The 27547-nt window shown below is 46.2% G+C and overlaps 1 protein-coding gene across 1 annotated transcript in view; it reads left to right on the forward strand.

The window, feature by feature from the left end:
• The window catches only part of ACOXL (acyl-CoA oxidase like), a 366969-nt gene that overhangs the window by 75535 nt on the left and 263887 nt on the right, over positions 1–27547 (forward strand). The window contains exon 10 of the mRNA XM_069583969.1: positions 24742–24776. Within this exon, the coding sequence (XP_069440070.1) occupies positions 24742–24776 (35 nt within the window). The remainder of the gene's footprint in view (positions 1–24741; positions 24777–27547) is intronic.

The raw sequence follows: 27547 nt of genomic DNA on the forward strand, positions 1-27547 counted from the left end.
CATGGACTGTGGCCCACCAGGCTCCTCTGTCCATGGGATTTTCTAGGCGAGAATATTGGAGGGGGTTGCCACTTCCTCCTCCAGGGGATCTTCCTGAGTAGGGATCCAACACGCCTCTTCTGCACTGCAGCTGGATTCTTTACCACTGAGCCACGGGGGAAGCCTTCAAGGAACAGGGCTCCCTTCAACTAAGTCACCAGAGGCTGAGTCAGCCTTGTGGGAAGCCCCAGGCTCCTCAAACCCTGGGCGTGGCCGTGGGAGTTGTGAGGGAACGAGGGATGCTGTTGTCAGTGCAGACCGATCCCAGCTTGGGCCTGGGTCCTGCTTGGGAGGGGCTTGCCTGCCTCGGTTTCTGCAGCAGCCTGTTCACCTAGGGCCGCGGCTGCAGGGAGCCCCATCTCTCCACGGAAGCCCTGTTGTCTGCCTCCGGGGAGTACTGTCGGTGCCACCTGGAAGGTCAGACGTGGATGATGGATGGATGGTTTGCTGTCCTTAGGAAATTTTCCACCTGAAACTTGATGCCCCCTGTAGCACAGGCGCTGGTTCAGGACTGCATCCCTTTCCCTCCCACCAGGTGTCATCACTCATTCCCTTGTCCCAGCTGAGGAATCCATCCAGTGCCTCCCTGTTTGAAGGACATATTCTGAGCCTTTTATATGTCTTTTTTTTGTTAATAGCTTTATTTCCGTATTTATATGGCTGTGTTGGGTCTTCATTACTGAGAGGGCTTTCCTCTAATTGTGGAGAGCATGGGCAGGCCACTCTCTAGGGATCCTTTTGTTGCTGAGCACAGGCTCTAGAATGTTCGGGCTCAGTAGTTGCGGCTCCCAGGCGCCAGGCCGCAGGCTCAGTAGTTCTGGTGTATGGGCTTAGCTGTCCCTGCAGTGTGTGGGATTTACCCTGACCAGGGATCGAACCCATGTCTCCTGCATTGGCAGGTAGAAACTTTGCCTCTGAGCCACCAGGGAAGCCCCATCATTGTTTGTTTGTTAAATTGAAGCAGCAGTCCTGTAATATGGATACTGTTGTGATCCCCGTTTTCCAGTTGGGAAAACTGGGATGCAGAAAGAGGTGACAGCTTGTCTGGAGTTTTCTGGGTCCCCCGCTGCAGCAGTCTGGTGCTGGAGTCCAGCCCTGACTCACGCTGGGTTGCTTAGTCATCCTCAAGCAAGAGGTCCTTTGAGTTCAGCTTAGGCTGTGCTCCCCGTCATCTTTGGACCACTTTGGCTCACAGTTATGTTTGCTTTGGTAAACCAAACCAAAGATGCAAAGCAATTCACTGTCTACATCGAAGAACATGGAGAGTCCTCCCAAACTGGGGTTTGGCAGATGCTGAGTGGTCAGCCGTGGGGCCAGAGTTCAGGCTCCCTTCCCTGTTGCGAGCTGGGACCTGACTTTGTCAAGGGGCACTGCCGTCTTGGCCTGGTGGCTCTGTGTCACTGTCATTCTGAGCAGTTGTGTACGGGGAGCAGGAGCAGGGAGGGGAGATGGGCCGCTCCAGACTTCACACTAAATATCCTTTGATGGGGAGAAGGTCTGTTTACCATGTGCCTTCACTCACTGAGTGTGTTCACCTCTGAGCTCAGTCCAGCAGGATGCGTTCTGAGTGTCCCTGTCTACCACAGTGAAGCTGAGCCAGCCGAAGGTGTTCACACTTCCTTTTGTTGCTGCTGTTCGGTTGCTCAGCATGCCCGACTCTCTGCAGTCCCATGGAATGCACCGCAGGACTCCTCTGTCCTTCACTGTCTCCAGGAGTTTGCTCAGATTCCTGTCCGCTGAGTCAGTGATGCTATCTAACCATCTCACCCTCTGCTACCCCTTTCTCCTTGTCCCTTCAACCATTCCCAGCATCAGGGTCTTTTCCAGTGAGTTGTCTCTTTCTTCAGATGGCCAAAGTATTGAAGCTTCAGCTTCATCATCAGTCCTTCTAACAAATATTCAGGATTGATTTCCTTTAGCATTGACTAGTTTGATCTCTTTGCAGTCTGAGGGACTCTCAAGAGTCTTTTCCAGCACCACAATTTGAAAGCATCAGTTCTTCAGCGCTCAGCCTTCTTTATGGTCCAAATCTCACATCCATACAGGACTACTGGAAAAACATTAGCTTAGGCTATATGGACCTTTGATGGCAAAAGAATGTCTCTGCTTTTTAATATGCTGTCTAGGTTTGTCACAGCTTTCCTTCCAAGGAGCAAGTGTCTTTTAATTTCACGTCTGCAGTCACTGTCTGCAGTGACTTTGGAGCCAACGGTCACTGCTTCCACTTCTTCCCCTTCTATTTGCCATGAAGTGGGCAAGTAGGTCTTGTCCAGGGTCCTCAAAGTTTCAGGCTGGTCATTGGGAGTGTCAGCCTCCAGAGATTGATTAGGACCTATGTCTTAGTGCTCACTCTTGTCTGCTTTGGACTTGGTTAAGCACTTGGTGGATGGATGGATGGACGAATATCGTGGCGAAGGGAAGGTGTCTTTAGTGCAGAATGAATCAGTCCAAATGACAGCTCTGTGGAGATCAGATGCTGTATTTAGCTGTATTGTGGATACGGGAACTCTGATCTGCGTCTTAGAGCAGCAAAAGTGGACATTCTCCGTTTCTTGTGTGTGGACCCGATCTTTGTTGTATGACTGTGGGACCTGCCCTCCAGGCTGCCTGCAGCCCAGGCACGCATGTATCCATGCAGAGACTGCTCATTCGCTCCCTAGCTCACCCTTGCAGATTGCTCACAGGTGAGGCTCATGGGGCTGACCGCACACTGTCGGTGTGACGGTGGTGCTGTTCTGGGTGTATGACCACAGGTCTGAGGATGGTTTCTAAGGGCGGTCGTGTGATAGGTTTAAAGCTTGGAGAGCAGCCCTGGCCCCAGACTGCAGAGGGGCTGGGTTTAGGGAACTCTTTCTGAGGGAGAGAAACTGATCTCAGTGTCCAGCAGTCGACCTGCCGCCGCCTCCCGGGTCTGCACAAACTGTTTCTGTGCCCTTGACCCTCCCAGGCTCTCCCGTTCCTGCTCACCTGCTCTTTTAGGTCTCTAGGAGACCTCAGGCCCTTGTAGCTGCCTCTCTGGGTATAGAGCTTGTGCAGCACCTGGTTTATCTCAGCCCTGGTGTTAACTGTTGTTGGAGACCAGCCCCGGTTGGATCCAGGGTAATTCGAAGCGGGGACGGCATGGCAAGAGAGATATATAGATTTAGGGATATAAAGAGAGATTAGGAAAGAATAGTGTAGTGGGAAATTTAGAGGAGGAGAGAGGCTGCATTCCTTTGTTTGCATAGAAAGCCACTAAAGCCCTGAGACAAGGGACTTGCACCATCTACGTAAGGCCACAGGTGCCTGCTTGAATAGTGGAGGGTGCCTCGTCTTGGGTTCCCTCTCGCGTAGGTCTTAGAAGCCCGGGCAAATAAGTAGACACGGCTAGCCTCTATGCCTCAGACGGGAATCAGCCAGAAAATAGAGTAAGAAAGAAAAGAAGACACGGGGGAACCAGTCTTTCCAGGAATTGGCCTGAGAAACTGGTCCATCCTTTATTTTCCAGGAAAAGCTTTTATACTCTTAGTTGTACATAGATATCAATGGATAATACAAAGTCATGCAGGGTCAGCAGCCCAGACCCTTATCGAGACCAGGCTTTCTCTTTGCATACTTAGCTGTAAACACAGGTCTTAGGTGATTTACATCATCTTCTGGCCAGGAGGCCTATTAGCATTTTATGGCCCTTTTCTGATGAGGGTCTGTCAACCAGAAAACTTACTTGCCCTAAAAGTGTTGTTCTTACTAAAGTCTGGTGCCACTCTCAGGAAGTACTAATTAAGGTTACATTCTTACATAGCAAGGACACAACAATTTATAACAAGGAAAGAGGACTACAGTGATTTATAACAAAGAGAAAATTCATTAACTCAAAAGTCTAGTATTGCTAACATCAAAACTACTATATTCCTATTTCTGCATCCTGATTACATTGATTAATATCCTCCCAAGTGCCTAAAAGATAAAGGATATGGAGGCCTGGCGGCAGTCATTAACTCAACAGTGAAAACCTACACTGATATAATTCTTAGCTCTTAGAGGCTCTATATCTTTAAGACGTTTTAAGCTTCGTGCCTCTCGGGGTTGAGGGGCTGCAAACAATCACATGCGTAGTTGTAAAAGTCTGGGGGAACCTGTCAGGCAAGTTAGAGAGCCATCAGAGGGATCTGAGCTGAGACATTCCTTTCATATGCAGGAGACCAATTGGAGCTCTAAGTTAGCTTTTTCCAGAGAAAAGTGGTTGGGGATAGCCCCCTGTAATGTCAGAAGAGTATAGTATAGCGGACAGTAAACAGACAGATTTTGTTTTCAGGGTAGGTGCTCAGACAGAGGACCCCTTGAGACCTGACTTGCCTTGCCCCGTCAGGTCTCTCCGCATGACCTTGTCATGGGTGGGATCTCCTGTGCTGGCTCCCGGCAAACTGTTGTCTCTTCTCTGATTGCCCTTTAGACTGTGAGCTCCTGGAGGGCGGGGGCTTCACGCAGCACCAGCTGCTGCCCTGTTAGCAGGCCCTCAATAAATACCTGTGAACTGGCCCAGCCCTGTGACCTCCCCCGCCCATCACAAGCATCTTCATGTTCTCAGGCTCCAGGAGCCAGGAAGGGGGCACTGGCACGTGCTGAATGCCCGTAGTGGGCCAGCTGTGTGACGCTCAGAGTGCCTTCTCTCACCCAGTGTGCATGGCAGCTTTGCGGTGATGCCCATTTTACAGATGAGAAGACAGAGGCTGGGAAGTGAAGCAGCTTGGTAAAGGCAAACATTCATGGGGAGTGGGGCAGTGTTGTGCCACCTCACCCCAGCGGGGCCCCCCTGGACTCCTCTTGCCAAAGGCTATTTCCTTTCTTTCTTTTATCTAGTTTTGGCTGGCTGGGCCGTCACTGCTGTGAGGGCTGCTCCCTAGTTGCCGTGTGTGGGCCTCTCGCCGCGGTGGCTCTTCTGGTTGCCGAGCTTGGGCTCTAGAGTGCACGGGCTCAGTAGTCACAGCACACATGCTCAGGTGCTCTGCAGTGTGTGGGGTCTTAGTTCTCTGACCAGGGACGCAGTCCATACCCCCCACCCACGACGCCAGCAGGGATGCCCCAGTGGCTTGGTTTTGAGGCTGCCCCTGGAGAATGTACTAGACATGGGGCCTCCAAGTGCAGCATCTTAGATTGCTGGTGACTTCCCTGCCTCTTGCATGGGCAACCTCTGACCTTTGAACCGAGGCCATTCTGAGCCTTGGATCCCATCTGTCCCCAGGGTTCTGTCCCCAGGGACAGCCCTAGACTTGAACTTGACATTTGTTCCCAGGGGTATCGTAGGTCAGGCAGTCAGAATGATAGGCCCTGGCCCCGGGTTGACTCTACGGGGTCCTATTTTCTTTATTAACTTTTTGCCTGATGAGAATGTTGTCGTGAGTTGACTTTTGAAAAATATTTGCATATCTCATTTCGTTGTCTGATTAGCGTGGCAAGAATGATGGCCCAGTTTTCATGCCTGAACGTGTAACTGTCATGGTGTGAGGCGCTGAGGGGCCAGTCCCCCTTTCTCGTGTCTAGCATCTCATCCAGGCTTTGTTTCAATCCACTCTCCAGACTTGTCTTTGAAAGGAACTCACCTTGTCACCCAAACGAGATCCTTCCACTGCCGCGAAATACATCTGAGATTAAAGGACACTTTTGTCAAAGTTTCCATATGACTGAGCTTCAGATCACTAGAGATGCTTAACATAAGAAGTGTACACTCTGCCTATACTCCGTTTTTTAATTAAGTAGAATTTTTGAAAGGGAGAGGAGGAATTTGTTTAAGTATGGCCTTTCTTCGGACACAACCCTGCCTTTACCTAGCACCTTATGAATCCTCTTTTTCACTCATTGCGTGCATGCTCAGTTGCACAGTCATGCCCGACTCTTTGTGACCCTTTGAATTGTAGCCGGCCAGGCTCGTCTGTCCATGGGATCTCCCAGGCAAGGATGCTGGAGTCGGTTGCCATTTCTTCCTCCAGGTGATCCTCCTGACCCAGGAATCAAACCTGCTTCTCCTGCGTTGGCAGACGAATAAGTAAATCATTTAAAGGAACGTGTTTGTCTGTGCTGGGTCTTAGATGGGGCTTCACTGTGGAATGGGAGCTCTTTTTCAGTTGTGACTTGGGAACTCTTAGTTGTGGCGTGTGGGCTCTAGTTCCCTGACCAGGGGTTGAGTGTGTGCCCCCTACATTGGGAGTTCAGAGTCTTAGCCACTGCACCATCAAGGGAGTCCCAAGAGGTGCAATTCTGACTGGAGACCTTTCCGAGTCAATATATAGAAACTTCTCTCCGTCTTTGGAATCCTGTATGGTAATCCACTATGGCTGAACCCTCTCCTCGTGGACGTTTATGTTGTTTCCCAGGCTTTGCTTTTAGAAGACAGTGCTGTATCAGATGTCCTTACTGTTTAGACATGACTCTGATGTCTTCGTGGAGAAACGTCTTGGGCCCCCAGCCACAGTGGAGGTTTTTCTTAGAATTCTGAAAAAATATTCATTTTCATCATTTTGATGTGACTTGTGCTTCCTTCTGTGGTTGACTGAAGGTCTGGGCTGGTTTTCTGAGTATAACTGGTAGCAGAAAAGTGTGAAGGGTTGGAGAGAGAGTGAGGAGCACTGAGACTATTCAAGAAGACCTAGAGATGCTTCAGAGCACCTGGCTGAGAGGAGTGAGGGGAGTTTGATGGGAAAGGACAGACAGCCCCTGAAACTTCCACGATCCCCACAAAACTGGATGTTTCGTTTAATTGCCCATTACCAAACTGGTTGCTTACCAACAAAGAATGAAAGGCATCTTTGGACAAAAATAGAGCACACCAAAGGGAATTTTTCTCTCAGTGTCTCCTCCAGTATCCCTTATGCAGAGGCCGAGGTGAGCCTTGCAGAAGCATTGCTGAGGATGTCTGCCTTAGTCACACACCTTCTGCATCTCTCTAGTGTCTCCAGGCTCATACTCCCAACGTTTTCCATTGTACTTAAGACTCTCAATATGGCATGATGCTTGGGGCTGCAGCAGCCACTTTGTGACCATGAGGCAATGAGCACAAGGATAAGCAGCTAGTTGCTAAACACAGACTTGGTCCATGGGCTTGGTCCCTAAGGACATTGTTGAGCAACTAAACTAACATCAGCATTCACCCACCTCCAGATGACTTATAAAAAACAACAAAAGAAACTTGTTTAATCTAAAAAAAGATGCTCAGTACTTCAGTTCAAATATCCCCAGGGATTCAGTGAGTGTGATCTTAGGCAAGGTAGCATACTCTCTGAGTCTCCATCTCCCCATCCCCGAATGGGGATAGTTATGCATCCTTCTCAGAGTTTTTACAAGGCTTAGATGAAGCGACATTTCTGCTGTGCCTGGCACCGTATTCAACCTGCAGAAAGTGCTTGGTGGTTTCCACCCACAGGTGTATTATTGCCCAGACTTCCTGCCTGACTCAGGGTCCTTACTGCTGAGCCATTACTCATGCTGTGGTCCCCATGTCATGGTCTCATCTCACCAGACTGACTCTTGCCAGTCCCTTGAGGCCTCGCTCAAGTGCCAGCTCCCCTGTGAAGACTCCTTGATTCGATTACTCCTTAGGAACTGGGTTTTTCTCTTCAGAGGAAGAGAAGGCACCGCTGAGAATTGTTCTGGAAGTGTGGAGAAAACTCAGACTGTTTCTTGTCACCTGAGGAGGCAGCGACGAGGCGCAGCAGAGTCTGTAGACCAGTGAAGGTGCTTTTCGCTTCGTTTCTTCTCCGAGCCCCCGTGGCCACACAGTTGCACTTCAGCAGGGCCCCGTTGGTCTGGCCATGTCCTTCTCCCCCTCTGCTGAGTGTGTGTGCATCGCCTCTGTCATCCCACCAGTGTAGATGAGCTGTCTCCCCTCCCGTCAGTGCCCGAAGTTACCGCCTTTCGGTTACTCTCTCCTTACATGCTCAGCTGTGTCCAGCTTTCTGAGACCCTGTTTAAATTACACTGACTAAAGATTCCAGTCATGAAAGGGAGGCCTTGTGAGACTCTCCTGGAGTCCGGCTGAAAGACTTTATCTCTGTGAGATGTGTCCTCGTGTTTTTACTCCCTTTCTTGAATCTATATTTCAAAAGTTTGTTCTTTTTATTCAATGTAAATGTGGATGCAGGTAGAACATAGTTTAATAGTATGTCTCTGTCACAGTACATATGTTTCAGGCTGACAAGGCAGCACCCTGAGAAAACTTGCACTCACGCATGCCAAAAGCATATGGTCCATAGCACTTTTGCAAGGTAATTGTTTTCCATATTATCCCCTTATTAGATCTTTTAAAAATTACAGATTATAAAGTGATGGAGAGTGAAAATCTGTGTCTACCTCACCCTTGCCATCCAACAGCTGGCCTTTAGTCTTCCAGGGTTCCTTCCTAATGATTATATTTATAATCATTATATTATATGATATATATCTATATATCTATTATACACTGTACCTGCAATTTTTAAAATCTTTGTTTGTTTAAGAGTATGTTGCGAATGAAGGAAACTATAAGCAAGGTGAAAAGACAGCCGTCAGAATGGGAGAAAATAATAGCGAACAAAGCAACTGACTAAGAATTAATCTCAAAAATATACAAGCAGCTCCTGCAGCTCAATTCCAGAAAAATAAACAACCCAGTCCAAAAATGGGCCAAAGAACTAAACAGCCATTTCTCCAAAGAAGACATACAGATGGCTAGCAAACACATGAAAATATGCTCAACATCACTCATTATCAGAGAAATGCAAATCAAGACCACAATGAGATACCATTTCACGCCAGTCAGAATGGCTGCAATCCAAAAGTCTACAAGCAATAAATGCTAGAGAGGGTGTGGAGAAAAGGGAACCCTCTTACACTGTTGGTGGGAATGCAAACTAGTACAGCCACTATGGAGAACAGTGTGGAGATTCCTTAAAAAACTGGAAACAGAACTGCCATATGGCCCGGCAATCCCACTGCTGGGCATACACACCAAGGAAACCAGAATTGAAAGAGACACATGTACCCCAATGTTCATCACAGCACTGTTTATAATAGCCAGGACATGGGAGCAACCTAGATGTCCATCAGCAGAGGAATGGATAAGAAAGCTGTGGTACATATACACAATGGAGTATTACTTAGCCATTAAAAAGAATGCATTTGAATCAGTTCTAATGAGGTGGATGAAACTGGAGCTTATTATACACAGTGAAGTAAGTCAGAAAGAAAAACACTAATACAGTATACTAACTCATATATATGGAATTTAGAAAGATGGTAACGATGACCTTATATATGAGACAGCAAAAGAGACACAGATGTAAAGAACAGACTTTTGGACTCTGCGGGAGAAGGCGAGGGTGGGATGATTTGAGAGAACAGCATTGAAACATGTAGATTATCATATGTGAAATAGATCGCCAGTCCAGGTTCGATGCATGAGACAGGGCGCTCAGGGCTGGTGCACTGGGATGACCCAGAGGGATGGGATGGGGAGGGAGGTGGGAAGGGGGCTCAGGATGGGGACACATGTACACCTGTGGCGGATTCCTGTGAATGTATGGCAAAACCACTACAATAATGTAATTAGCCTCCAATTAAAATAAATAAATTTAAAAAATAAAGGGAAACGAGGCACAAAAGGAGAAATAAAAAGTATGTTGTGTCACTTTTCGCAGTGGATTCACAGTGGATCTACGGCACACCTTTTTTTTTGGCCATGCCCTGTGGCATGTGAGATCTTAGTTCCTTGGCTAGGGATTGGACCCGTGCCCCTGCAGTGGAAGCTCAGAGTCTTAACCACTGGACCACTGAGGAAGTCCCTACTGCAGTCTTTTTGTTAACAGGTATGATTGTGTTTTACGGAAAGCCTCATCTTAGCTTATGCTCTATATACCTGGATGATGGGCTTGATTTTTCATTTGTTTTGTATATTTTTTAAAAAACTAAACAGAGAAGAGAGGGGACAATTAAAAAGAAGATGAGTGTTTTTAATAAGCATTTGACAAATTCAACATCCATTCATGATAAAACTGTCAGAAAAAAATAGAAGTGGAAGGGGACTTCCTCAACTTGATAAAGAGCATCTACAACCCCCACCCCCGTATAGTTAACAGTATATATAACGGTGAATGACTGTATGCTTTTCCCCTAAAATTGGGAACAAGGCAAGGGTGCCTGCTTTCACTGCTGTTACTCAGCATAGTTCTGGGTCTTCTAGATGGTGCAATCAAGCAAGAAAAGAAAATGCGTTTGGACGAGAAGAGAAGCAAAACCAGCCTTTCCATGTAGACAAGATGCTTATCTATATAGAAAGCCCAAGGAACCTACAAAAAAAATCTCCTAAACCTGCTAAGTGAATTTAGCAAGTCCCAATACACAAGATAAACATACAAAAATAAATTGTATTTCTGTATATTAGCAACAACATTTGGTTGTTGTTTAGTTGCTAAGTTGTGTCTGACTCTTTCCAACCCCAGGGACTGTAGTAGGCCAGGCTTCTCTGTCCTTTACTATCTCCCCAAGTTTGCTCAGGCTTGTCTCCATTGAGGTGGTGATGCTATCTAACCATCTCATTCTCTGCTGCCCCCTTCTCCTTTGTCTTCAGTCTTTCCCAGCCCCAGGGTCTTTTGCAGTGAGTTACCTCTTCACATCAGATGGCCGAAGTATTGGAGCTTCAGCTTCAGCATCAGTCCTTCCAATGAATATTTTGGGTTGACGTCCTTTAGGATTGACTGGTTTGATCTCCTTGCAGTCCAAGGGATTCCCAAGAGTCTTCTCCAGCACTGCAGTTCAAAAGCATCAATTCTTCGGTGCTCAGCTTTCTTCAGTATATTAAGAGCAACATGTGGACACCAAAATAATTTGCATTTGCCTGAAAATGAGGAGAAATTCTCAGAAGTAAATCTACCAAATATGTATTAGGATTTGTATGCTGAAAATTATGTGGTTATACACTGGCAATGAAAGAAATACAAGGTCTAAATGAGCTGAACCATATACCATGTTTATGGATTGGGTGACTCCACATGATAATACTGATGCCAGTTTTCTTCAAAATCAATATACGGGTTTAATGCAATTTCTATCAAAATTCCAGCAAAATTTTTTTTTGTTGAATATGCACAAGTTAGTCTAGAGTTTATATGGAAAGGCAAAGGAAGCAGAATAAACATTTTTTTTTTTTAAAGAGTAAGGTAGATTGAGTCAGTCTACTCAATTTCAAGACATATAGTAATCAAGTCTAGTGGTTTTGGCAGAGAGATAGACAGATAGATCAATGGAACAGCGTAGAGAGCCCAGAAATAAACCCCCATAAATATACCCAACTGATTCTTTACAAAAGTGCAAAAGGAAATCAGTGGAAGGAACGATAGCCTTTTCAACAAATGAGTAACTGGACATTTATAAACCAACAGACAACCCCCCCCCCCCACCTCAAATGTTAGCACAGGGAACTCTGCCCATATTCTGTGATAACCTGTACGAGAAAAGAATCTAAAAAAGGGTCAATACATGTGCAGGTGCAACTGAGCCACTTTGCAGTTCACGCGAAACTAGCGCAACATAGAAAATCAGCTAGACGCCAATAAAATTAAAATTTAAAACCCGTCTCACACCTTGTACAAAAGTTAGCTCAAAAAAGATTATGGTTTTAAATGTAAGACATATTTCTATAACTTTCAGAAAAAATAGAAAATCTCTGGGCTCTAAGAGTATGCAAAGAGTTTTTAGAATAGACACCAAGGCATAATCCCTTAAAGAAAGAGCTGATAGGTTCGACTTCATAAAAATAAATAACTTTTGCTTTGTAAAGACCTTGTTTGGAAGATAAGTTATAGACCGGGAGGAAATATTTGTAAACCACATATCTGACAAAGGAGTAATAAAGAGTTCTCAAAGCTCAACAGTGAAAAACAACGAATCCAAATAGAAAATGGGCAAATGTTTCACTGAGGAGGATCTGAAGTTGGCAGATAAACACATGAAAAGATGATGTTCAGCATCATTAGATATTTAGGGAAATGTAAATTGAAACCACAGTGGCTATCTAAATAATACCTATCAAGAATGGCTTAAACTTTTTAAAAAAGTGATAACACCAAAAAGCTAGTAAGGATGCAGAAGAACAGTATCATCCATACGTTTCTGGTGGGATTATAAAACAGGACAATCACTTGGGAAACTAGTTTGGCAGTTTCTTCTGAAACTATACTATCATATAATCCAGCAGTTGCACTCCTGGGCATTTATCCCAGAGAAATGAAAACTTAGATTCATGCAAATACACGAATGTCCGCTGTAGCTTCATGTATACTAGTTCCAGACTGAGGATGGCTCAGATGTCCTTTAACAGATGACTAGGCTGTGGTACACCCAGAGCCGTGGAATACTGCTCTGCAGTGAGGTGTGTAGCCAGCTGATCAGTCTCCAGAGAACGGTCCTGAACGAAAAGGCCTGAGCCCCACAGGTTGCATGGCTTCCATTTTAGTTACATTCTTGAAATGACAAAATTACAGGACTGGAGAACAGATCGATGGTTACCAGTGGCGTAACTGGGATGTGTGTGGGAAGAACGTGGTTACATTTATACATGGGCAGCACAAGGTGACAGAGACATTCTGTGGCTGAACTGTACTGACCGATGTCACTGTGCTCACGGATGCCGTGTGAAGACTGGAGGTGACCGATGTCACTGTGCTCACGGATGCTGCGTGAAGACTGGAGGCTGACCGATGTCACCGTGCTCACGGATGCTGCGTGAAGACTGGAGGTGACCGATGTCACTGTGCTCACGGATGCTGCGTGAAGACTGGAGGTGATCAATGTCACTGTGCTCAAGGACACCGCGTGAAGACTGGAGGCTGACCGATGTCACTGTGCTCAAGGACACCGCGTGAAGACTGGAGGTGATTGATGTCACTGTGCTCAAGGACACCGCGTGAAGACTGGAGGTGATCGATGTCACTGTGCTCAAGGACACCGCGTGAAGACTGGAGGTGACCGATGTCACTGTGCTCACGGATGCTGCGTGAAGACTGGAGGTGACCAATGTCACTGTGCTCACGGACACTGTGTGAAGACTGGAGGCTGACCGATGTCACCGTGCTCACGGATACTGCGTGAAGACTGGAGGTGATCAATGTCACTGTGCTCACGGACACTGTGTGAAGACTGGAGGCTGACCGATGTCACCGTGCTCACGGATACTGCGTGAAGACTGGAGGTGATCGATGTCACTGTGCTCACGGATGCCGCGTGAAGACTGGAGGCTGACTGATGTCACTGTGCTCACGGATGCCGCGTGAAGACTGGAGGTGATCAATGTCACTGTGCTCACAGATGCTGCATGAAGACTGGAGGCTGATCAGTGTCACTGTGCTCACGGATGCCGCGTGAAGACTGGAGGCTGACTGATGTCACTGTGCTCACAGATACTGCGTGAAGACTGGAGGTGATTGATGTCACTGTGCTCACGGATGCTGCGTGAAGACTGGAGGTGACCGATGTCACTGTGCTCACGGATGCTGCGTGAAGACTGGAGGTGACCGGTGTCACTGTGCTCACGGATGCTGCGTGAAGACTGGAGGCAACTGGGCGAAGGGTACATGGGGCTTCCTCTATTATTTCTTTATATAATTTTGGATCCCTGCGTGTGAATCTACAATTATCGCATAATTCAGAATTTCCCTTAAAAAAATGTAATGTCTCTTTTTCTAGAGTGGATCTACTACACTTTTTAGAAAAATTTTTATTTTTTGGCCACACCACGAGGCATATGGGATCTTCGTTCCCTGGCCAAAGATCGAATCCGTGCCCCCTGCATTGAAAGCGTGGAGTCTTAACCGCTGGACCCTCAGGGAAGTCCCCTGCTACACTTCTCTTGACAGTTCCTGTCATACTTCACGGAGGGCTTCACATTCGCTTGTATCCCATATGCCTGGGTGGAGGGCTTTTTGCCTGTTCTGTGAATTTTTTTTTTTTTTTTTTTGTAAGAATTTGATTAGAGGAGAAAGAAGGTAAAAGCTGGAAGGAAGAAAAGTGGTTTTCTTTCTTTGAAACAGGTTCCTTAAAAGTACTTTTGTGTCTTACATTAAAAGGGAATTTCCTCTCCTGGAAGTTTCACTTTTGGGTCTGGTGAGGATCTGGGAGTCGGAGTGGGTCCATGAGCTGTTTTGGAGTCTCTGAGCTGCAGTGACAGGCTCTGAACGGCCTTTCATTTTCTTGTATTTAACAGGCCGAAATCCACCCCAGAATGCCCTAGAAACTCGTTACTGGTGCGCACGAGGGTGCCGCCTGTTCCCCTCCAGTCCTCACACATCTCCTCTTCTGTCTGTTCCTCCTGCCCTGGCCGACTCTGACTTCATAATCAAGCTTTCTCTTAAGTAGTGTTTGCCACCCAGAGTTCCAGAATTTTCCGGGTTAGGTGTTCCGTGATGTGAGCTGCACAGAGAATGCACGCTCACCGTCAAGCTGATTGCTTTTACGTGCAAGTTACGGTCTCTAGGAAAAGAGAGTGGTTTCTTTATGTTATCGGATCCCAACCGTTCATATCAAGAGAAGTTAAGAAGCCAAAATCATCAATTATTTTGTTGGAAACCTAAAACCTTAAAAAAAAAAAAAAGTAGGGTCACTGACAAGGTACAAGTGTCAGAAGAACTCCCTGGAGTGGATTAAGTGGTTCGTGAAGTGGTTTGGTAGCTGTTTGTCCGGCTCTAGGTCCCAGCCACACAAAGATGAGTAAGCGGTGACGTAGGTAGGTAGGTTACGCCCACCTGTTGCCAGTGACAAGGGTGACAGCTGGCCTCCTGGCGTCCTCACCACTGAGGCCATGAGAGTCCGCTCCCCTGTCTCCTGGGGAGGGGCTGCAGGGGGTGGCACCGAGGTTGGGGGCAGGGGCAGGTTCCTCGACCCATGACTCATGGGGCTCAGTCGCTGGAAGATGCCTGGCAGAAGGGGCCCAGGTGCTGCTGCTGGTGGGGGGAGATGGCAGGCCGCAACTCAAGACTCACAGATGTTTTTAATTTGTGCAAACTGGTGGACAAAGCAAGTCCTTGTGAAAACTCATCTCCAAGCTTTCCAAGCAGAGCTGTGTAACTTTCAGTCCAAAAAGATGCTGCCTGGCTCAGGTTCGTGGGGACTGCAGGGCGGAACAGCAATATCACCCGTCTTACCTTTTCACTCTTGTGGGGCTTAGCGGCTTAGAAACAACTTGTCTTCTTAGGTTGGTTAAAACAATCAACGCCTACGTTTTGATGTTGGTTCAGTGTGAATTTCCATTGATTTAGCAAGTTGTCTTTTACATCAGGTTTTGAAAGTTTCAGATCTGAATTACTAGGTTTCTGGACAAAGCTGGAAGGAGCCTTATGTTATATATATGTGTGCGTATATGTATATATATATCCCCTTTTTAAAAACTTGAGTGGGACTTTAGCTTTTTTTTAGTTTTTTTTTTTTTTTGGTTGTTGTTAATTTAAAAGGACAAGGGAGGGCTAACATCGTGAAATAAGCTCAATAATGGAAAGTGTGACATCGTTTTTCTTCCTCCCCCTCTCCTGATGCCTCCCCGTCTTTTGATGGGAATGACCGAGAGAGGCACAGCTGGGGGAGGAGTGGGGCTGCAGCCTATGGAGCCTTGCCATGGGCCTCCATGAAGCCAGCCCTGAGCTTGTTTGTGGACAGCACAGAGTGGATCTCAGCAGGCTAAGGACACCTCTCCCTGCCAAGCGGGTGATCACCTGTGAGCACCAGGAGTTCTCATCTCCCCAGACATCACCCCGAGGCTGCCAGCTGGTGACTGTAATCGCTGAAGTTGACTGCAGGACATTAGCATGATATTAAGAGGGCATAAGGCAAGAGCAGTTTTCTTCCTGTGAGGTGTATCGTCATCATCATCACTATCATCATAGTCACTAAGAATTCATGTGTGCCAAGCCTGTTGCTAAGTTCTTTCCACACATCACCTCATTCAGTTTCCTAACCTTGACCCCACCTGCCCAGCAGAGTTTCCGGTTCAGTGGGTGTGTCTGGGCCAAGGCCTGGGAATTTGCATTCGTCATGAGTTTGCAGGAGAAGCTGGCACTGCTGCTCCTCTTCTCTGAGATCTACAATAATCTGCCTGAAACAACCCCATGAAACAGGTAAAATTACTCCCGTTTCGGGGGCGTCCCAGGTGGCACTCCAGGTAAAGAACGTGCCTGCCAATGCAGGAGATGCATGTTTGACCCCTGGGTTGGAGTGATCCAGGGCGTGGCAACCCCCTTCCAGTACTCTTGCCTGGAGAATCCCATGGACAGAGGAGCCTGGTGGGCTACAGTCCATGGGGTCACAAAGAGTCAGGCACGATTTTATAATGAGGAAGCAGGCAAGAAAAGGCCAGGTACTGGACCCCCAAGCTCACTGTGACTGACCATGAGCATCAATTGACCTACAGTAGTTAATTTTTCAGAGGAAGTAGTGAGTGACTAAGAGAGCCCTAGATGGACGTCCACGGCCAAGGACGGGTGGGCTGTGGTGTGTGTGGTGGGGTTTCAGAGTCAGGAATGGAGGGGCAGGAAGTCTGGAGGTGATGCCTGCAGGAAAGACCAGCTGTGGACGGTGCTTCCTGGGGGCCTGGCCATCAGGAGGGGAGAACAGTGCTGGAAGGAAAGCCAGGTAAAGGGTGAAAGTGTCAGTTGCTCAGCGGTGTCTGACTCTTAGGCGACCCCGTGGACTGCAGCCCACCAGGCTCCTCTGTGCATGGAATTCTGCATGCAAGAGCACTGGAGCGGGTGGCCATTCCCTTCTCCAGGGGATCGTCCCGACCCAGAGATCGAACCTGGGCCGTCTGCATGGCAGGCAGATTCTTCGCCATCCGAGCCACCAGGGAAGCCCCCAGCCCAGTGGAATGCTTTTGGTGGGTCTCCCCCTCCCTGCTCCCCGTCCACGGTGCTTGTGCACCGTGGCTCTGTTTTTGTGGGATTCTGTCCGTGTTATGGCCCTTGGTCTTCTCTTCATGCTCTCCTACCACCTTTCCCAGGAAAGGCGGAGGGAATCATTAAAAAAAAATACAGGAGGAAAATAAACAACAGCCTTTTCTCTTGAGTTTATTTTGTGACATTATAAATTTTGGACTCTTGAAATTAAAAAATAAACTACAGGAAAATCACCCTGTATAGGAAAGGGAGGGAAGAGTCACGTGTAGTGGGAAGGCTTTTTCTAAGTTGGTCACAAACTTGTGAATTCAGATTGGAAGCTTGGAAAACCCGAGGAGAGGCTTGGCAGCACAGAAAGCTGGAAAGCAAGGTTGCGGATCAGTGGCCCCCTGGCCAAATTCCACGGACATGTTTTGTTTGGCTCCCGTAGTATTTGAAAAATAGTCAAATCAGTCTCAGACGTAGGAGTTTTCATAATGAAACGCTTGGTGTCCAGCTTCGTTTTTGAGGAGCAGGGAGCGCTGTTGTACAATCTGTGGCTGGTCGGTGGTGGACCTTGTGAAGGGACTTGACTCCTGATCACAGCCTGCCCCTAGTCTAGAGGGTTCTGGATTCACCCGGGGAGGAGCAGCACTCACCAGCAGGGTGACTTGGAGGCTTCCGCTTACTGGGCTCCTCCTCCTCACCTGCCCCGGCAGCCTGTGTGTGAGAGCACATTCTGAACACGGAGCCCAGTGGAGTCCTAGCAACACAGGACCCCGCGGGCCGGCGCGCGTTAGGGAGGAGGTGAAAGTGAAAGTGTTAGTCGCTCAGTCACGCCGATTCTGGGCGACCCCCTGGACTGCAGCCCGCCAGGCTCCTCTGTCCATGAGATTCTCCAGGCGAGAGTCCTGGAGTGGGCTGCCATTGCCTTCTCCAGGGCATCTTCCCAGCCCAGGAACTGAACCAGATCTCCTGCGCTGCAGGCAGATTCTGCACTGACTGAGCTGCTGAGAAGAGGTGCTTGGTGACAGTCTGTGTACCTGTAAGGGAAGTTCCCTGTGGCCTTCTTCTCAGATGGTGCCGGCTACTTCTTTCCTTTAAAATTGTTTCCAAAAATGGATTAAAAAAATGTGTGTTCTAAAATTATGATTATTTTATAAAGTCCGCACAGTGCAAGTGGTGCTTTCTAGGGCATATCTGGCTACAGCTGGGGCACTTCTGGGTGTTTTATGGCAAATTATTCTCAGATTACCTTTTAATGCAGGAAGGCCTGCCAGTTGTCTGAGCTCCCTGGGTCATATAGAAAACCCCTGGCCTTGATACAAAACAGCTGCCTGGCTCAGGTGCTCCAAAAAAGGAGTGTTTTGGGGGCTGAAGCAGCAGGAAAAAGGTTTTTGTTGTTGGTGGAGATCTGGGGGGGAAAAAAAGTTAAACGACTCTTTCCTGGCCATTGAAAGGTGATTGAATTTTGGTATTAGCAAATTGTGGAAATCGCGAAAGAAGTACTGGAGAAGGAAATGGCAACCCACTCCAATCTTCTTGCCTGGAGAATTCCATGGACAGAGGAGCCCGGTGGGCTACAGTCCATGGGGTTGCAAAGAGTCCGACACGATGGAGCGACTAAACCATGAGGAAAGAAGTACTCTGAATGGGAGTCTGTTAAGTGTTCCCTGGTAATACCCACAGGATGTCCTGAGGAGGAGGGTGTTCTCCAGGGCAGGGGGCTGCACAGAACTCCAATGACCTCTGTGTCGTGGAGCCTCAGCCCAGGCGGAGCTGGGTCAGGGGCTGACCCTGGGGCCTCCTTCCCCTCCAACCCCAGGGCCCCCGCTGAGATCAGCCACAAAAGGGTCAATTGTCTGAGCTTCCCTTTGTCTCAGAGGCTCTAGGGGCCTCTCCAGATGCTAGAGTGTCTGTGTGTGTGTGTGTGAGGCCGTGTGCACAGCTGTAGAAATGTGTGTCTGTGTGCATATGTCCTGGTGCGTGCAAACATTAGGCTTCCCAGGTGGCTCAGTGGTAAAGAACCTGCTTGCCAATGCAGGAGACTCAGGTTCGATCCCTGGGTCAGAAAGATCCCCTGGAGAAAAGAATGGCTACCACTCCAGTATTCTTGCCTGGAGAATCCCATGGATGGAGGAGCCTGGCAGGCTATAGTCCATGGTGTCACAAAGAGCAACACGATTGAGCAACTAACAGTTTAATTTCACTTTCACTTTACACAGCTCACTGGCCTTGTTTGCCTGCTCCACATGGGGGTTTCATGGCAAGGCCCATAGAACTTTCTACGCTGTTCCAGCACCTTCTCAGGACTGCCTAATCAGATGCAGTGCATTCTATGTGGCATTTAACACAGGTTTCCAGAAGGACTGTGCAGTGGCCTGTTCTCATCCACCCCCCCATCAGTAGCTCTGGGACCTTCATACAGGTTCCAGTCATCCTATTTCCTAGTGCATCTTTTTAAAAACTTATTTATTTGGTTATGCTGGGCTTAATTGCAGCCTGTGGGATCAGGTTCCCTGGCCAGGGATCGAGCTGGCCCCCTGCACTGGGAACACGAATCTTCGTTGCTGGGCCCCCAGAGGAGCCTCTGAGCGCATCTTCAAAGACCTGCGGTGTTCTGTGGCTGGTCTGTATGATTCCAAGACTCACTGTTTCTTTCTTAGCAAAAGTGTTCTTTGAAATGACTGTAGGGACCTTCCTGGTAGTCCAGTGGTTAAGACTCCATGTTTCCAATGCAGGCGGGGGTGGAGGGTCTGAACCCTGGTTGGGGAACTAAGATCCTGCATGCTGGGTGGCGTGGCCAAAAAGAAGAGAATGTATCCACATGTAACTGAATCACTCTGCTGTACAGCAGAACTTAATGTTGGAAATCAACTGCACTTCAATAAAATAAAATTAAAAAAGTATATTTATAAAAAAAAGACTGTAAACCACATTTGATTCAGAAGCCAGGAAAAGACTAATAAAAACGTTAAATCGAAATTCACCACCATGAAGGATTTAACTCCCAGCCCCTTTTAACCAACACAGCTGTCATGTAAGAACTTTTTCTGCTTCTTTATTATTCTTGTCCTCCCCAGTCCTGTTTCCTCACCCTGCTTTAGATAGGGCTTATCTTTTAACTGTGGAAAAGCTACCAATTAAACAGTACTCCAAAGCTTATCAAAATATTCAGGCAGTCACATTATCTTATCATTAGCCTAACTGGAAGCCAGAACTTTTTCACCCCAGGAAATGTGAAGCTACCCAGCATGTGAAGTTGGTAACTGGCTCATCCTGACCTTTTGGGGGCTGCAGTTTCTACTTGTATTTTGTTCCCCCAATACCTTCTTCCTTGTTCTTTAAATTCTTGATGGTCCCTCAGGCGTCTTCCTTTTCTGTTTGTTAAAATCTCAAAGAAGATGCCCTCCTGGCTGAGGTGAGAGTCCATTCAGGTGAGGGGTGTGTGAACTCAATGTTATGTCTTCACTTTTAGATATGCTTTTGGTAACATGAAGCCTTACTGTCACTGGTTCCATATTTCCAGGGCAATCAGTGGTACCAGCTAGCTGAACGATTCTGGAGCTGAGCTATTCCCAGAGTAGCTAGGGGATTCTGCAGTAAACAGAGCTGGCTAGAAGCACTGGGCTTTTGTAGCCCTAAACTTTCTCCTGACTCTTCCTCTTCCTGGCTCTTCCCCACCCCATCCACCCTCCCACTTCCCCAGGTACCCTCCTGTCGTCTTGTAGCACCCAAGAGAGCACCTCAAAAGTCACCTCCCCACCCCTACTTCTGTGACAGCTGACATCAAGGGAACTGTCAGTGATATGTTTGGGGATGTCACGTCCAACTTAGGCAGACTTTTTTCTTTTGCCAGAAATGATATTATAGCTGGCGCTTTGGTTTTTAACTGCCATTGGGATTCTTAGTCATGTAGTAATTCAGCCATAAGTGGGTAAATGAGACTTCCATAGGCATGATTAGGGCTGAGCACTGTGTATTTTACACGATGGAAGGGGAATGCTGAGATGCTCAGTCGTGTCCGACTCTTTGCAACCCCGTGGACTGTAGCCCACCAGGCTCCTCTGCCTGTGGGATTTCCCAGGCAAGAACGCTGGAGTGGGGTGCAACTTCCTTCTCAGAGGATCTTCCCGGCCCAGGGACGGAACCTGCGTCTTCTGTGGCTGCTGCGTTACAGGCAGATTCTTTATCACTAGGGCCACCTGGGAAGCCATGATGAAACAAAGTTCCAAAAATTAAAGTTAAAAAAACTTCACAATTAAACTTTGAAATGTGATGACATTTTCCCCCAGGGAGTATTGCCTATAAATGGTGGTATTGCTTATTTATAGAGTTTTCCCCATCCATCCCTAGTGGCTCAGACGGTAAAGAGTCTGCCTAAAATACAGGAAATCAGGGTTCGATCCCTGGATCAGGAAGATCCCCGGGAGAAGGAAATGGCAACCCACTCCAGTATTCTTGCCTGGAAAATCCCATGGAAGAGGCTGGCGGGCTACAGTCCAGGGGGTTGCAAAGAGTCGGACACGACTGAGCACCAAGCATACGCACCACCCCGTCCGTCAGTAGGCACACGTGTGGGCATACACCCAGAGAGACACGTAGAAAAGCTGCTTTGTCCTTACGATAACCCAGTGACAACGTTGTTAAGTGGCCCCACACCACTTAACTTCAACCACTGGTTGAAGCCCACACTATGGTTCGACCCCTAGTGGTGCTTGAGAGGTTTCCCTGGCACCCCCACAAGGTAGGGAGGAAATCACCCTGTCACCTGGAGTCTCCGCTTGTGGTTGTGCCCGGCATCATGCACACTTTCTCTTGATGTCACGTGTGTATCACAGGTGGGCTTTCCTTGCAGTCTTCAGAGCTGCCTTGCTGACCTTGAGCTGACAGGCTTGCTGTGAAGTCTGTGCTGATCCCCTGCCCAGTGAGCCCCTGGCCCAGGTCGTCACCCCCATGGGGTGGGGACAGTCAGGGGAACCTTCCAGGACCCAGGTTTGGCCATGCTTTCCCAATGTGAGCCTCAGAATCAGCTGCACTCTGCCATCCCATCCTTTCATGGCTTTGTCTCAGAGCTGAAAGAACCCTGTTTTGCTCTTGGAAACAGACAGTACAGTGGTGGTTGCCAGAGGCTGCAGGGTGGGGTTAAGTGGAAAGTGCTGGTCAAAGGGGACAGACTTGCAGTTCTAAGATGAGTAAGTTCTGAGCCTCTCATGTACAGTGGGGTGACTGTAGTTAACAATACTGTATTGTACAGTTGAAAGTGGCTAAGAGAGCAGATATTAAGTGTTTTCACTGAAAAAAGAAATAAAAAGTTACTGTGAGGAAATGAATATGTTAAAGTGATAATGCACAGTAACCATTTTGCAACGTATATTTATATATTTAAAGTCATCACTTTACATAGATACACTTTCACTTGTCAATTATACCTCGTAGGAAACAAAAAATAAACATTAAAACATTTTTTAAAAGGGCGGTTAAGAGCCCCGTGTAGAAGTCTTTCCTGATAAGAGACACCTTCTGTCTAATCCACAGTGGAATATTGTAGCCTCCTTAAGACCCTTTCAAAATACAATTATTATTTTCACAGAACTAGAACAAATAATTTCAAGATTTGTATGGAAATACAAAAAACCTCGAATAGCCAAAGCAATCTTGAGAAAGAAGAATGGAACGGGAGGAATCAACTTGCCTGACTTCAGGCTCTACTACAAAGCCACAGTCATCAAGACAGTATGGTACTGGCACAAAGACAGACATATAGATCATTGGAACAAAATAGAAAGCCCAGAGATAAATCCACACACATATGGACACCTTATCTTTGACAAAGGAGGCAAGAATATACAATGGAGTAAAGACAATCTCTTTAACAAGTGGTGCTGGGAAAACTGGTCAACCACTTGTAAAAGAATGAAACTAGATCACTTTCTAACACCGTACACAAAAATAAACTCAAAATGGATTAAAGATCTAAATGTAAGATCAGAAACTATAAAACTCCTAGAGGAGAATATAGGCAAAACACTCTCAGAAATAAATCACAGCAGGATCCTCTATGATCCACCTCCCAGAATTCTGGAAATAAAAGCAAAAATAAACAAATGGGATCTAATTAAAATTAAAAGCTTCTGCACAACAAAGGAAAATATAAGCAAGGTGAAAAGACAGCCTTCTGAATGGGAGAAAATAATAGCAAATGAAGCAACTGACAAACAACTAATCTCAAAAATATACAAGCAACTTATGCAGCTCAACTCCAGAAAAATAAACGACCCAATCAAAAAATGGGCCAAAGAACTAAATAGACATTTCTCCAAAGAAGACATACGGATGGCTAACAAACACATGAAAAGATGCTCAACATCACTCATTATTAGAGAAATGCAAATCAAAACCACAATGAGGTACCACTTCACACCAGTCAGAATGGCTGCGATCCAAAAATCTGCAAGCAATAAATGCTGGAGAGGGTGTGGAGAAAAGGGAACCCTCCTACACTGTTGGTGGGAATGCAAACTAGTACAGCCACTATGGAGAACAGTGTGGAGATTCCTTAAAAAATTGCAAATAGAACTACCTTATGACCCAGCAATCCCACTTCTGGGCATACACACCGAGGAAACCAGAATTGAAAGAGACACATGTACCCCAATGTTCATCGCAGCACGGTTTATAATAGCCAGGACATGGAAACAACCTAGATGTCCATCAGCAGATGAATGGATAAGAAAGCTGTGGTACATATACACAATGGAGTATTACTCAGCCGTAAAAAAGAATTCATTTGAATCAGTTCTGATGAGATGGATGAAACTGGAGCCAATTATACAGAGTGAAGTAAGCCAGAAAGAAAAACACCAATACAGTATACTAACACATATATATGGAATTTAGGAAGATGGCAATGATGACCCTGTATGCAAGACAGGAAAAAAGACACAGATGTGTATAACGGACTTTTGGACTCAGAGGGAGAGGGAGAGGGTGGGATGATTTGGGAGAATGGGAATTCTAACATGTATACTATCATGTAAGAATTGAATCGCTAGTCCATGTCTGACGTAGGGTGCAGCATGCTTGGGGCTGGTGCATGGGGATGACCCAGAGAGATGTTGTGCGGAGGGAGGTGGGAGGGGGGGTCATGTTTGGGAACGCATGTAAGAATTAAAGATTTTAAAATTAAAAAAAAAAGAAATAAAAATACCAATGTGTAGAGATCCAAAAAAAAAAAAAATACAATTATTTTTAAGAACTAAGTTGAAACTAAAGGTCAATCATTAAAATGTGTTATTAAAAATGACAAAAGTACAAGTGAGATATCAATGGGCTGTCTATAAAATAAAATTGTTTTGGTTTCAGTTTTGTAGCACAAAACACTGATTGAGAAGCAATCCACATCATTCCTGAGTTTCGTTTTTCGGTTTTTGCCTGATTCGTATGTCCCTTGAGTGACAGCTCTTAAAGGTTTGGGCTTGGGAGTCAGAAGTCGGTATTTAGTTTCTCTTGTTCTTTGCTTATATTTGCTCTTGTCAGAGCTGCCCCCTCCTAATGATGTCACCAGCGCTCATGCATTTTATCTTAAAATGAGTACATGCTTGTATTTGTATTTTTGTTTTCAACATTGCCAGGGTGCTGTGGAAAGTTAAAGTTAACAGAAGATTAGAAAAAGTAAAATTATTCAAAAACAGCAACAAAAGCATGTTATTATGAAGCATTAGCAGGAGGGTGTTTTAAGAAATGTTTTAAAAACTGGCCATGTTAAGTTAGTTTTCTTGTGAATTCAGCGTATGCTTGGTATTATTTAATACGTATTCCTCTCTTTTTTAAATTGCAGCTTGGGCTGACCATAGCCATTCGCTATAGCCACAGGTAGGTAAAGTTGCATCTTTTTCTTTTAAAGAGTATCCTTCTTGATTTATAGCTTTTGGTTTGCTTGAGTCTGCCTGTTTCTGAGCTTAATTTTGTTGGCTGCTTTACCCACAATGTCAGTAGCATAGCAGTTAGATGAAATTGATCTAGTTGCTGATTGGTGAGAGTTTATCACTATTTGGAGGAGTAAGATTTTTATGTGAAAGTGGTGGTAGATAGGTCATTTCTTTCAAAACCAAAAGTGTAACGCTCTAGGGCTGGGATACAGAGGTGACTTCTGGTAGTGGACTCTAAGGGTGAGAACTGGAGACAGGGGTTCCTGGATGAGAGATGAGGCCAGAAAGCCAGGTGAGGGCTTGTTAATGAGGTCCTTGCCCCTCAGTGCGGAGCTCGCTGACTCCTGCCTTGGGTCCATCTGAAAATGAATCAGAGTCCCTCTTTTTGTTTTGTTTTGTGATTCTGCCTTTGTCTCAGCTTGCATCATGTTTATCAAAAATGTTTGTTTCTTATACGTGTATTAACCTTTCCCCTTTGCATGCATCAAAATGGATTAAGATGCTTAATTAATAGAGGCAATAAGCACATCCCTATTGCTACTCACATGACAGGCCAGTCCATTGAGACCAGTTGTTGGGCATGGAACAGTGACTTTATTCAAAGTCAGCAGACTGCCAAGATGGTGGACTGGTGTCCCAAAGAATCATTTACCCTGGTTAGAATTCAGTCTTTAATACTAAAAGGAGCCCAGGGCTGGAGGGTGGTGGTGGCTGGTTTTTACAAGCCTCTTGATGCTGGAATCCTTTGTTCTTGCAGCTGTCCCTGTAGGTCAGGGCACAATGTTCCTGTAAACCTCCAAGACAAACCAGTATTCTCTGTTCTGCAACTTTTTATCTCTATAGGAATGGAAAAGTGTTATACCTTTAAAGGTCAGAGCCTTAAAAAAGGGCTACCCTGTATATTTCAGGTTATAAGCAACATTCTTTTAATGATTAACTTGTAGCAAAAGCAGCAGGATACAAAAGTTAAAGAAACAGATCCAGTATGGAGTCAAATTTGCTCTTCCCTATCACATCTTCATGGGGTTGGAGGTTAAGGCTGCACAACCTGCCTCCTGTCCCATTGCCTCTGTCCTGTCTCTGGGGCCAGTGGGCGCAGAAGGGACCAGCCTTCCCTCCCAGATGCCTGCAGGTCACCATGTTGCCTGGTGATGTCTCTTCGGCTCCTCCAGCAACTTGGCTCTGTTACCCGCCTCTGCCCTCTGGAGGTGGAGGGTGATGAAGGGAGTGGGTTTCTGGTTGAATCCTTTCTTTGAAAATCCCACTCTCTTATTTAGAGTACTTGAAACTTCTGTCCTTTTGTTGATCACTTTTTTAATGTGTGTAAATTATATCTAAGATAGATTTTGCCATTTTATTTATATATTTATTTACTTATTGAAGTGTGCTTAATTTACAGTGCTAATTTCAAAGTGTACAGCAAATTGGCTCAGTTGTATATACATATGTTTATATAGTTCTTTTTCAGATTCTTTTCCACTAAAGATTATTACAAGATACTGAGTATACTTCCTTGTGCTATACAGTAGGACCTTGTTGGCTATCTTTTATGTATAGTAGTTTGTATCTGCCGATGCCACGTTCTTAATTTATCCCTTCCCTGCTTTGGTAACCACAAGTTTGTTTTCTATGTTTGAGTCTGTTTTGCAAATACATTCATTTTTTTGTACGGGAGTACAAATATCTCTTTGAAACTTTGCTTTCTGTTGTTTTGGGTGGAATTGGTGGGTCCTTTGGTAATTTTATTTTTAGACTGTTGAAGAGCTGCTATACTGTTTTCCTGCTTACTACTTTTGATTTTTTTTACATTTTTTGTTTTTATCTTTTTAATTGAAGTGTAGTTGCTGTACAATATTATGTAAGTTATGGGTGTACAAAATAGTGATTCATAATTTTTAAAGGTTATACTCCATTTATAGTTATTACAAAATATTGGCTGTATTCCTTGTGTTGTATAGTATATCCTTGTAGTTTATCCTATTTTCAATTAAATTTTTATTTTATTTTATAGTTTGACAATGTCATGTTAGTTTCCAGAGTACAGCAAAGTGATCCAGCTATATGTGCACATATATTCATGGGGTTGTAGCTTGTGTCTGTACAGCTCTTGGTCACTTCAAGGGCTCATAGTTGCTACTGAGAAATGATTTCCGTTTCTCTTGTTGCATTGGTCTAGAACCCAGATGACAGAATTGAGGTTTTCCTTGGTCTTTCTTGTCTGGATAGGGATATTTTGGGAAACAAGGTTTGGGACTTTAGGTTCTAACACCAGGTCTCTTTCCAGAATTCTAACAGGAGAGCCATATGGGGGCTTCCCATGTGGCTCACTGGAAAAGAAGCCACCTGCTAATGCAGGAGATATGGGTTCCCTCCCTGGGTTGAGAAGATCTCCCTGGAGTGGGAAATGGCAACCCACTCCAGTATTCTTGCCTGAGAAATTCCATGGACAGAGGAGCCTGGCAGGCTACAGTCCTTGGGGTCCCAAAGACTTGGAGACAGCTGGGAGGCTGATCACACACAAACACAACGGGAGAGCCAGGGCCGAGCGAGGTGGAAGAGAAATCCCAGCAGCCAACCTCAGTGGATGGAGGTGAGCTAGAGGGGAGGGAGGAGGCAGAGTTCCCAGAGGCTGCTTTTGGGAGGACGTTCCTCAGTATGAAGAGGAACAGGCTGGGGGGCTATAAAGGATTTGAGTGTGGGAGGGGAAGGGCCTGC

The sequence above is a fragment of the Ovis canadensis genome, chromosome 3 (genome assembly GCF_042477335.2).
Source record: "Ovis canadensis isolate MfBH-ARS-UI-01 breed Bighorn chromosome 3, ARS-UI_OviCan_v2, whole genome shotgun sequence".
NCBI lineage: Eukaryota > Metazoa > Chordata > Mammalia > Artiodactyla > Bovidae > Ovis > Ovis canadensis.